This window comes from Plectropomus leopardus, chromosome 5 (genome assembly GCF_026936395.1).
Source record: "Plectropomus leopardus strain MGB_pleo_1.0 chromosome 5, ASM2693639v1, whole genome shotgun sequence".
Lineage (NCBI taxonomy): Eukaryota > Metazoa > Chordata > Actinopteri > Perciformes > Serranidae > Plectropomus > Plectropomus leopardus.
Window position 1 is genome coordinate 28,432,324 of NC_142180.1, and position 13,232 is coordinate 28,445,555.

Sequence of the window (13,232 nt, forward strand, 5' to 3'; positions counted from 1 at the left end):
CACAAAAACAGAGGGAGACCTCAAAACAGCCTTAAACCAGATCTTCCGCATTGTAAGGCGCAACCACAGACTGACCACAGCGTCTACATGACCGCTGGGTTGGCACTGTGCTCAGCTCCGTATGCAGGTACACACCCTCGCTCTGTGCGAGCAGATAGAATCGTTCTTTCCACCAAAGGAAATGAGAGGATGATGGCTAAAGTGTATGAGGACATTATATTTAAGAGGACTGCACTTTTTCACTGAGAGCTACTGCAACCACATAAGCATTAATGACATGGCAAGAACAAGCACAAATTTCTAAGTTTTGCTCCTTTCCAAAGACTTTGCACGCTTGATTCAAATCAAACTCCCTCATGTAGCCAAATTGCTACCACTCTTCCAGCATGACCTCTGTTGTGTCAAATTCATGTACAGTTTGGGAGTAATATTTTTATATGGTAGCTGACATATATTACCACTAATATTAGAGAATAATGTCCCAACTTGGAGAAGCCCGCAGGTCCAAATTTAACACAGCAATAATTCATTTCAACTTGAATTTCTACCAATGTGTGTGGTTTTCAAAGATTCTGCCAGGTGACTAATCCCGACAGGTTAACAAATGTCATCCAGTCTGCAGCTTGGAGCTTATTGAAACAGTGGCAGCAGACTGGCTGGCCTGTGAGCTGGATGCAGCAGCTGCTCCAGCCCCCGGTAGCCGTATGGAAAAACTCTGACTCACCCACTTGTATAAAAAGGCATTAACGACCAAATGCATAAATATTACCGTCAAAGGCATAAACGTCTCTAAGGGCTATCCAGTCAGTCAGTCAGCCGGTGACTAATGGAGGAGGAGGTCAGAGCATGACCAGAGTCGGCTCATCTGACCTGGTCAAGCATGTGAAAGACGCCCATTGATGGACGTGTTGGAGAGGCACAGCTGCTGTATAAGCAAACCTCGACTCAGGTGTCTCTAAATCACAGATACAGACCTCAGAATAACCAATGTGGGTTGAGGTGGAACTGCACTGATGCATGTTGAATGCTTCATGTTGGGAAGGGTCGTCCCGTCTAAGAAGGTGCTCAAAGGCATGATTGTTGTGTGCAAGAGTCACAATCATATGAGGCTGTACAAAGAAATTTGTAGCTGTGTGCATGATTGTCAAAAAATGTGAACTGCAAACAGTAAACTGCTTAGTCAAGAATGCACAAGTTGCATGAGGCTTTTTTCCCCTCGGCACTTTAAATATGATTTTAGCTGTCTCATTATTTTTGACAAATCAAACTATAAACAGTGCACGTGAATCTGAGTTTTGTTGAAACTGTGTTTCCATTTACACCTGCTACTTACAATTGATGCACTTGCGTCACAGTTTTGACAAATTAATCTCCACTGAAACTTTTTTTTCCAGGCCCAGTTTGCATCGCCAACTGATGCTCAATGTCTCTCCTCAACTTAGCTTTCTCATGCAGACTGTCCCCTGAGGAGTCTAAATCCACACTGGGGTATTCCCTTCTTACCTAGCAACGCGTCTCTCATGCTCCAAACACAACACAAATAGCTCAGCAGTGATAGAACCAAAGGATATCCCTATGAACTGCTATAAAAGTCAACAGATAACAGAGTCCAGCCATAAAAATAAAAGTGAGAATGTCACAGTGTGTCTGTGACGCATATGAGACCCACAACTTGGATGCACTTACTGTCTGCGTAGTTTTTCCGCCGGGTGCCGTCCACCTTGCCTGTTTTGTCAATGCAGAGGAAGAACTTGTTGGCGGAGTAAAGACGCCGTAGACGGACGTCGCCCTCTAGGTGATTGTAACTGCGAGTGTGCCTTTCCAAAGTCCATGAGCAGTTGATGCTGCTCGCCAGCACCTGTAGGGGTTCATGTCCAACCCCAGGTGGACAGGCCCCTGTGGCGGTGCCAGCCGTGACCAGGAGCAGGGTGAAGCATGCCAGGCAGAGGGAGGCAGCACTGGGGAAGGGGAGAGGTCGCCCGGCAGAGGCCGCGGCGGTGGTGGTGCCGAGGGCAGGTTCAGGACAGAGATGAGCTACGAACGGCGTCCATCTGCACATGGTGGGTCAGACTCCCAAGGTGCACCTTGTGCAAGCTGTAGGCATGCTGATGATGTGGAGATGTCCCAGTGGAGGGATGACAAGAGGGTGGGAGTCCTGAAGAGAGAAGGGAGGGAAATGGCACTTGCAGCAGATCCTCTGGATGTCACAGGTGACCAATCTCCACTTTGTGTTGACAACGGGCCTTCCTACAGCAACAGGCTCGTCAAAGTTGTCATCTTCAGCCTTGATTTTATTTGTCCGATCCTTTCATGGAGTCATTTTGTGAATCCACCTTCAAAAGTTCCTCTTTAGTGTCGCTCCTGTTTGTTCTCCTCCTTGGACTGAGGTCTTCTTTCCCGCACCACAGAGAAAGTCCTGGACTGTATGAGGATGCGCATATGTGTGTGTGTGGATAGGTGTGTGTCTGTGTGTTTAAGTATGTGTGTGTGCACCTTGCGATGCTCTACTCTTTCCAGCTGAATAGGAACAAGGTGCCTGTCTGAGCTGCTGACCCGTGGCTGAGAGGGAGTTGAATGAGGGTTGGTGACTGCCGTGTATGTGTGTGTACGTGTGAGTGTGTGATACTGAGAGAGAGAGGGAGAGAGAGAAGGAGAGAGCGAGTCTGGGAGGGAAAGAGCCGGTGTGTGTTTGCGACAGAGAGAGAGGCAGTGAGAGTGTGTCTGTGTGTGTCAGAGTGAGCGGCAGGCAGCGAGTGTGTGGCAGCTAGCACGGGGCAGTGAAGCAGCAAGTGAACGGCCTCACGCTCTGCTGTGCGCAGTCAGTCAGTCAGTCCTCTCTTCTGTGGAGGCACCGGCTGAGTTGTCCTGCATTTTATCCTGGGCAGGGCCTGCATCTAGGGGGTTGAAAGAGAGAGAGAGGTGGGGGGGTGGGGCCACCGCACTCATTCATAACCATTTCAAACAAATGAGAAAGCCTGCATCAAGCACCGTCCCCTTTCTATTCTCTCTCACAGAGAAGTTTACTCTGTGCACATTTGCTTTTCACCTGAGGATTTTATTGTCCTATTTTCTTTATCCTCTTTTTTTTCTTTTGGTCACGGACACCTGGAAAGACTTACATCCTCTTTCCTATCCCATGACCTCTGCTGTCTCTTCTTGTGGTGAACGCTGAAGCATTTTGTAACACAGTCAAATCAGCTCCATTACTGTCCAGTGAACCAGCTAGGAGGCCGTTTTTTGACACCTTCACTCTCTTTTCTTCTCTGTGGCCACATGGGGCAAATTAGGGGGGGGGCTTTCTTTTTTTTTTTCTTACCGCTGCTGGTTTGAATCATCGAGCAGTCGGAAACACAGAGCAGGTTGCAGGAGTGTCGGCAGAGTAAGTCCAGATGAAGCCTGAGAGACTTTCTGATCACCTGTGTTAATATTTCAATGAAACACCCTCTCTGATCTTTGCAGTTTAATTTGGGAGAGCAGGACGGAAATGAAGAACACCTTTTTTGCGACTTCCCACACTCTTGTCTGTTTTTTACAAGCTGTGTAATGAACCTGATTAGGACAAGGCAAAGCTCAGACCACTGCAGACAGCAGTTACCACTCCTCGTTTTGGGCATTTGCAGGTATAGTATTATTAGTATTATTCTAAACATCAATGTAAAGAAGAAGAAGAACAAATTACATTTTATACCATCTGATTGGACTAGAACTTTAAAATAAAAAAGTTTAAATTTAGGGAAATACAGTGCTGCAGTGATGGCGTTTATTTGTAGGTCAACGTGAAGGTATTCTGCCTGGTTTACTTGCCAAAAAGCCAGTGTTATTTCTGTATTGGATTTAGGATTATTGGAGAAAATAGGCACTGTGGCAAATATTTATTATACTTTGTTCGGAAAGACAGTCTTCACAAATGAGCACCACTTTTAGGATTTTTGAAGTGTAAATGCAATCATCAGTGGACATAAAGTAAAATATGCTATAATAAGGTTCATACAACTCTGTAAGGTAAATTTAAACTAAACTGCTGACAGTTAGCCTAGCTTAGTATTAAAGAAATAATTTAACCCCCAGATGACTATTTCTATATCAGTTACTCAACCTGTATTATGTTGAATTCATGAAGAAAACTTTGTTTTGCTTGCATGCCTCCACTGATCAAAGAATCAAAAAATTCTTGTTGAATTGATGTCATAGGGGTCCACATTTAACAACAGCAAAACTATATCAGAACATCTATTCACAAACTCTCACACAACTTTTGCAGTATAATCCAAGCCCTATTTATCCAGTCGTATGCTCAGTACCCCCAAAAAGACAACCCTTTCCGGCAGGGAAGTAAACGGAAAGTAAAACTTAAATATGCTCTCTATGCTCTCTAACTATGAAAATATCATCAATAAGTTTAACTTTCCGTTCAATTACCTGTCATAAAAGGCTTTCTGTTTGGGAAGTGTATACTGAGCATACAACATAAGACCTGGATTATACTGCACGAGTTGTGTGAGAGTTTTTAAACAGATGTTTTTATATAAATATTTTCTGTTGTCAAATGTGCCTTCCTAGTTTACGAAGAATTTTCTTCAGGATTCTTCCTTCAGCTGAGCAAAGAAAACAAAACCTTTTTTTTCACAAATTCACTGTATCACAGGGTGAGAAATTGATATACAAATGATAGTTTTGTGGATGAACTATTCCCTTAACGCTCTGCAAAAGATCGAATAATTGAATTTACCAAAACATTGAATTGTTTCTTTAAGTTTTTCCATTTTCGAAGTGAAATAGAAGAGAGATTGAAAAAGTCAGTGAAACAGAGAGAGAAGATGCAGAAGTTTTCAAGTGGGGCTGTCCAGTTGGCGGAGGCAGTTACCTTCTTTTTAAAAGAGTCCCTGTTTTAATTACACGTACCACCCTGAGGCCACACTTGTCTGGTGCTGGAAGTGTGTTTGAGGAGCATGTGCTCAAAGAGAGTGACAGTCACTTCACACTCTTTAGCTTGTTAACCGCCCCCAGAGACTTGCTGTCCCTCTAGTCCCTTTTTAAACCTTACCATCATAAAAGAAACACTTTTGAGAGAGAGAGAGAAACCAGTCACCTCTTTCTCCAAACTCTCAGCTCCAGCCCCCCAACTCCCCCAAGCCTTTCCTGTCTACCTGCAGGTATGCTCTGCCCGCTAGGCTTCTCATCAAAGCTACTTTCAGTAGAGATCTACTGTATGTGGGCTCTTCGTAAAAGTCACAGTCTTTTACCCTCAATTAAACCGCGCTGCTATTTCTGTTAACTTCCTTTGGCTTTATCTGCTTCCCGGTTCTTAGCTTGTCTTTTCTCCTGTCTCTTTCCTTGGAAGTCAAACATTTTATGTGAGGGACAGTTTTTATGCCTGAGCTTGTCATCATTACCAGAACTAGTGGGAATTTGTACGAAAAACAACTGAGAGAGGGGGAGAGTTTATTGTGAATGTGTTTTTTGTTAGTATTGTACGTACTTATTTCCTCATCTTTAACAAGTACAAAAACAAATAGATGGTTTCATGACATCTGAGTGTTTGCAGGCCTGGCTTGGTATTTCATTCATTGTTCTCTTTATCAGCACTGTGATAGGAAATCATATTTGTTAACAACTTTATATAAGGCATCTGGATAACAACTGCCTTTGCTTTATGATGAACAAACATGTAAAACATTAATCGAGTTGCATCATGAACTCCCACTTCAAAACTCTTGGCACACTAATCAATAAATGAGATTTTTGTTCTTAAGAAGTAATGCATTTTAAGCTTGCTGTGTAAATCAGTCTCTGACATGCAAGGTGCAGCTCCCTTCACTTTCGTTGTTGATTTACGCTGAATGTTTTGTTGCATATGCTTGCTAGTCAGATGATGCTTCCAGCTAATAGTCCCAACAGACTCCATATGTTAAATATAAACTCTCTATAACTCCTACCATTTATATTCCCAAGATGGTATCGATAATGTTCAGTCAACATGCCAACTTTTGTTACTGAAGTCAAGTCAGACTAGAATTTATGCTACTTTTGTTTACCACCTTACAGGTTGAGAGACCTGTAACTTTTTGTTTTCTTCTAGAAAGGAAAGTAACCGTTTTAATATTCAGAATCATGTCCATCAACTGTTGGCCACATTTTCACATTTTCATTGAAATGATAGTATATATTATGCATATAAGTTATACTTGAACTTTGGAAACCAGTAAGGTCCTTTACAGTACAATACAGAGCCTGGCTTTGTATTAAAATTCAAGTACAAAAATCACTTGGTTATGGTTGAGAAAAGATTATGTTTTTGCTTAAAATTCCCACTTTCTGTGGCACAATCGCCAATAGAAATGCACCAATGTCTTGCTGAAAAAACAACCAATGTTGTTGTTCGTTGCTCTTGACGGGTGGTCTGCAGCTTTGCAGCTGTCCTGCTGCCTTGTCACGCCATCCACCATCTTGTCCACCTCCAGATGACAAAGTCATCTCAAATAACCAATTTAGAATAACTGATGTCGTATGTATGAAACACACAAATATAAGGTGTTCGTGGACTGCTGAAATGTACAATGACAACATTCTCTAATAATAAGTTAGAAGAGGACTTGCAGCCCAGTCGCCAGATGACTGGACTTCAAGTTCTCTTATTTTCCCCTTCAGTGGCGTCACCACCAACACACAATCACACGCAAACAAACAAAACAAAGACAGAAAAAAATAAAGAACAAGTGAGAGAAAGTTCCAGTTGTCCTTCCTTTGCAGAATTTCCTGTAATTAAAATCAAACAATAAGTCTATGTACTGTATAATTTCTCAAAAATCAGTGTGTCCCCCTGAGGTCAACAACAAAGCTTGGGCCCCATGTGAGTGTCAGATGTGGCAGCAGATTGCTTTGTGGTGTCTTGGAAGCAAATGTTTGGGCTCTGAGCTCAGTGCCAGAGCTGACGCAAGCATAATGTATTTCTTTGTTAAATGTCATAATGTGCAATCTCCTGCTGTTTTACAGCGTGCATCTTTGATGTTGAAACCTAACGTCATTTACACGATTTCATAACACATACTGAGCATTTGATAAATGTCCAGTTTAGAATTTAAAATCAAATCAGGGTGTAATCTGCTGCATAGCTTCTGATTTCACAGGTCAGAATAAGGTACATGGAAACTTTTGGAAATAAACAATGGACTAATGCAAGCAGCTCTGTCAGGCTATACTAAAGGCTCGGACATAGGCCTTTTTTCTGCATTGAACGTCAGTGGACAGGTGCAGTCACTGAGTGCGCATGCAGTTCATTTCAAATTACTTAATGGAAGTTAATGGAAGGATTGGGAGGTGAGTGTATGGTGCTCCTACTGTTAAAGTTTGGTGAAATTGAAACTTAGAAGAAGCAGTTGGGTCCAGCATGAATATCTGGATATCTGAATATCCAACTTTAAGCTAATCTTATGGTCAAGCCGTTAACTGGACTGTGGAATAAGAGATAATATTTTGTAATTGAAGCATGCACAGTCAGCACGCTTGCTATATGTACAGTCTGCACAGTATCAATTATGGGCTGCATGCAGATGTCTGCACAGGGGTCAGCGATGATCGTTGCAGTTATGGGCTAAAACTTGTGGACACGCAGACACGGAAACTATGAATCAGTCTGTATGCGCCGTGGCGCTTTGAGCTAAATGCTAGTACATATGAGTATTTAGCTTTTTAACATTTGGATCAGACGCAAACTAGAGCCGTGGCTGATGGCAATGTCTTTAGTTTTGCAGGTATTTTGTAAACCAGAGTATTGGACAAATTACAAATTTGACCTGATGATTGCATCAAACTTACCCGTTGATTCCAACAAACACGTGTCGATGACATTACGTTTATGACATTACATCCAAGACATTACGTCTATGATGCTGTTTTGCTACGTCCTCCATGCAGCTCTGTGTCCCACCGGGAGCGTTGGTGAGCATCACAGAAGCGTCCTGCTGGCTGATACTCGAGACTTGCTTAGATTATGCTTATTTTGTCATTTTCCCTTGATGAACATCCAGTTATACATGAAATAGAAGACAGATATTATGCTGTGTTTTAGTAAAAAACATATACATTTTAATAATTATAGACATGAATAATTAATAACTCCATTATGAATGAAACAGAAATGTAGTCAATTTAATTGTGTTTTTGTTTAAAAATACAGTACTGTTCTTAATTATTATTTACTGTAAAGCATGATCCTGAGTTTGTACAAAGTGTTTTGTTTTGAAAATTGACAGGATGCAACGCTGCTTGACTTCCTGCTTGGTACAATCTGATTTGTGCGGCTTAATGCGACTGCAGTACACCTCCGCTGTGTCTGAGACGCTGCTGAGCTAAGGCGTGCAATACGTGGCGCAGACAAACCTCTTGTCTCATCCTGATCCTAATTTGTTGTTAATTTGTTTCTCTCACTGCATGGTACAATCTCTAGAGCTTGAAGGATTAAGATGAAACTGAATCTTAATCCCTCAGGGTGTAGTCGTTATAATATCTGAAATTATAAGCTCTTGAGACAACATTAAGATCCAAAAGAAAACTCAGTTGGCTTGTAAATAAACCTTTACAATTTCAGAAATTTGTCTCTGTGATCAATTCAAGTCTCAACTTTGTGAATTTTATCTATTCTCAGTATTGAGAAACATTTGAGAAACCTATGAGCACAGCCAAAAAAAAGAAAAGAGAAAGAAAATCAACTCCTGCTGATTCATTCATTTACACTTTTTTTTTCGTTCGGGATTTTTGGAGAAATAGATCAGAATTTAGTGTTCTCCAAATAAGGAGCTGAATTGTTTCTTCCAAGACAAAGATATAGTATCTATAAGCTATAACAATTCATCCTGAGGGGAACATGAACATGAACCAATTTTCATTATCCATGAAAACCATCCAATAGTTGTTGAACATTTCCCTCAAAACCCCAAATTCCAACCTCATGGTGATGTAAGTGAAAAAGTATAGTGATCATCAAATTAAACAGGATTCATCCTCTGAGGACCACAAGTGTCTGTAAAAACGTTCATCTTAATCCGTTCAGCTGTAGAGATATTTCAGTCTGGACCAGTGTGGCGGCTGTGTGGGTGTGCCCTGAGCTGAGAACAGCGCTCTGTGAGCCAGGCACCCAAGGAGGATGTTCTCAAGTGGAGGAACCTAATCTTTCCCAGCAGGAATCCAAGCGGCTCTGTAAGTGTATGAATAGAGATAATATCTCTATAATGAGGCCTGTTTTGTACCATCAAAGTCTTCAAAAGGGTCTGAAACCCGACCTCCCTCCTAGCACTGACAATCCCTCAGTAATAGCTCCCTATTATTAATTGTTTTGCCTGCCCCCTAAGTCCTTGTCCCTCTCTTTCTCCCGCTTTGCTCTTGTAGTTGTGTTTTAGCTCACCCATGACCTCGTGCTTTTATACTGACATTCTGCCAGTTTGTAACTCGGTGGTAGGACAGTGTTTGTTTTTGAAATGAAACTGTTTCCAGACAGCAACTTTTTCTCTATTGTACATGCTAATCACATAAAGAAAATATCTCGCACATATTACTCACGAGCAATAAATTCTTATAATTTTAGCTATTAGGTCATTTATCCTTTCAGCGTGTCCAACGCTGCCTGTGTTGTTGCATCAGAGCCAACACAGGTGTGCTTGATATCTTTGAGCTGTCAACTGTGGTTGGCTTCCAAACATCCGGATGTGGTTAGCAGAACTGACTAGATCAGCCCAACTCAGCCCCACTGAGGATGTGGCCATTTGCATATCCTGCATGTGAACATTGTCTATCGGTAGCTTTATGATAAGTGGGTCAACTATCTGATACTGTGAATTGTTCTGACAGATCCAGTTCTTCTGATAATGTTTGCGATCTAACTGAGTGATAGAGTTTGATGAATAAAAATGTGACTTGTCAAGGGTGATATAACATCTGTGCACGCTAATCTGATGTATAAACACAACATGGGACACGGACAGAACAGGATTGCAGTGGTGAGGACAGAAAAAGCACTTAAGAGGTCCCATATTGTAAATAGTCAGATTTCCATGGAATTTTTAAAAATAAAGCAGGTATAAGGGCTAAATGAATACTGCGAAAATATCAAAATGCTTGATCCACAGAGAAATGCACACAGTCGGTATTCAGAAACGGTGCCTCTAAACGACCCCGCACGACCTCCGTTAAAGTCTGATGTTAAAGCTAAACCGAATCACAATATTTATTTTACAATAACTTCCGGATAGAAAACACCTGCATCGCGTACAAAAAAATCCAGTGGTGATAAGCAAACGCTCCTTTAATCGATTCGTTTTTAGACACTACAAAAGGCCTGCCCAAAAAATCAATATCTGTTAAAGTTTGTACAAAATATAGAAAATTTTCATTGCTTTACCTTGCCTCCAGACTCCATTGACAAAAGCAGTAATTTTGCTTAGCACAACACAGGAGCTGCTGGTCTACCATGGCAGTTGATCAGTGTGTAAGGTAAGACTGTAAGGTAACACTGATACTGATATGTTTAATCATATATATCTTAAAACGTTACAGTCACAGCTGAAAATGACAACAGAAGAACATAAGTGTGTTGATTTTGTATACTTCTATACTTGAAATCAGTTAATAGTTGTCTACCTGGAAGCGATTGTTCTCGTTAACTCAAAGTCATGGTGATTTCATCCATAAAGATAGAAAGTGTGCTACAGTGCCGTCACGGTCATTCCCCCAACTGCAGTGACGATGCAGACGTACCAAGAGTGCAGAAAACACTGGCCAATCAGAGCAGGCCGGGCTTTTCTGGGAGGAAGACTCATAGAGTCAGGCACTAAAATGAAGGGTCAATAAATGTATATTTAGGCAGACAGTGTAAGCAAAAATAAAGTATTTTGGAACATTTAAGCATGTAAACATGTTCTAGTACAAACCCAAAATACAAGTGTGAACCTGAAAACGAGTATATGGGACCTTTAAAAAGTCTTTGCTGACTCAGCATTTCTGAGGCGCAGTAGCTTTGTCTGAACGTTGAAGTTGACCTAACATGATTGAAGTTTTAAGTAGCTATACTGGATTCCAAATTATTCTATTAAGATGCACTTGTGAATAGTAGCATGACACATCCGAAGAAATTTTAACTGACTCACTAATTGAATCCATCTTTAAATGCAGTAAGAGCTGTGTGAGTCACAGCAGTCCAGTAAAGGCCTGTGCAGAAACCCAAATGAGTATTCTCATATTTGTCTCTATAATGGACAGTAATGGACATTAAGTGTGTGATTTGATGAGTAATATTTCATAAATAATGTCTGTGTCAGCGCTCTGGAAGTCTACAGCAGACTGTAAAAAGTACTAATGTGCTGCCTGTCGCAGCCGAAAAGTGTGATTTTGAAAGAAAAAAAAGAAAAGTTGAATAAAGTTTTCAAATTCAGCTCTAAATATGACTTCTCAGATGTCACATATGTGGAGTCTCACACGGAGAGTTTCTTAAGTAGTTTTTTTTTTTTTCCGTGGGTCACTAATTCCGTGCAAATGGTGCAGACACAAACCCACACACACACACACACAAGACCCTCACACACACACACACACACACAAACACATGCCAGAGGCATTTACCAACACAGGCATCTCACGGAGAAGTATCTCCATCAAAAACAGCCCTCTCTCCATCTGTTAAACAAATAGGGAGCCCCTACAAAGGTGTGCAAAAGAATCCACATGATCAAAGTGTATGAGAATGGCAGCCTTGTCCTGGCCTGGCCATTATCAGGCCCCATGAATGCCTGTCTTCTCCTCTTTTGTCGGTCGAGGCATTGACAGTCACTCACCCGGCAATGACTGTCACACCAGCGCAAAGAGCCAGCCGCCGACAGGGGCCAACCACATCAAACGAGGCTGTCAAGGGGCCCTGCTCGTGAACCGTGGCAACAAACACCTCCTGATCCTCACCTACAGCTCAGCAGCAGACACCCACCGCTGTGCTCTCAGCCACTGCCTCCACTGAGAAAAGATGTACTGCCTGGACCTCATTTCCCTCTCTGCCCCCCCTGCTCTCTCCCTCTCTCACTGTCAAGTAGTGCTTGTGTTAACCTCCAGCCTGCCGAGACACAAAGGGCCGCTAAAGTGTTTAAGAATGCTTTATAGATGCATGACAGGAGGAGGCTGACACTGCTGGGGGTCAGAAAGTACACAGGATGTGAATGAGATACACTCAGTTTTACTTTCAATTTGGAGCTGAGTCACACTTGATTTAAACTGTGTGATGTTTGAAGTTCAAAAGTCGACTGGAAGAAGAGGACGGCCATTTTTAATTGGCTGAAACAAGCAGTCTGGTCGTGTCAGCATGAGTGCAGGTTGCGTGTGCATTATGGAAATAAATGCAACCTCTCATTTTTTTTCTCTATTAATGAGATATTAATTGGCACAATAACTGTAACAAGTCCTGAGATAACATACACACACCTATCGGGAATTTTGCTGTGTTTTTAAGTTGCAGGTTTATTTCGAAAGAGGCTGAAACATTGTGAATTTTGCTTTACTTTTCACTTAATTTTAACATTTCATTTGAAGGTCTTATGCAATATATTCACAACTTTGTCAGCTGAGTATTCATGATCTACCTCCAGAAAGAAAACAGCATGAAGTAAATTTGACAGCTGGACTAGTACGATTATCCATTCAAGTGTACTTTAACTTCTTTCCAAACTAAACTGATCTATCATTAAATGGGGAAAAAAACTATCATATGTGTGAATACAAATGTCAAATTATGACACAAGACTGCTGCTTTTGTCATTATATCATTGAACACTCATTATCACCTTGGTCTCCTGTTTGACCTCTAGCTCTACTTTGGTTGACTGTGATTAGACTGCCACCTGTAGGCCAAACATCGTTTCCTATTCATTTCAAACTATTCTGATACCTTTTCGTTTAAGACACAGAAAACAAACAAATGAAAAGAGAATCATTTTTTTATAGAGATCTTCAGCAATAAAGTGCAGGTTTTACTGTATGAAGCAATTAGTGTTACAGACTGTTTGTATGCAAAGTGGTATACAAATAAAGTCTGATAATATGATAGCAGTATAAAACCTTTTTTTTTTTACATTTGTTTACAAGCTTTATTTGAGCAAACTTCTTACATTAATTGAAACTGGTGGTTGTTTTTATTATACTTATAATATCTGGTTCATTTTAACATTTATATGAAACAATAAAAGTAACTTGATTTATTT

General features: G+C 41.2%; 1 protein-coding gene across 1 annotated transcript in view; it reads right to left on the reverse strand.

Moving 5' to 3' along the window:
* Window positions 1-2,838, reverse strand: part of fgf22 (fibroblast growth factor 22) — a 39,110-nt gene extending 36,272 nt beyond the window's left edge. The window contains exon 1 of the mRNA XM_042484026.2: window positions 1,687-2,838. Within this exon, the coding sequence (XP_042339960.1) occupies window positions 1,687-2,059 (373 nt within the window). The 5' untranslated portion in view covers window positions 2,060-2,838. The remainder of the gene's footprint in view (window positions 1-1,686) is intronic.
* Between the last annotated feature and the right edge of the window lie 10,394 nt (window positions 2,839-13,232).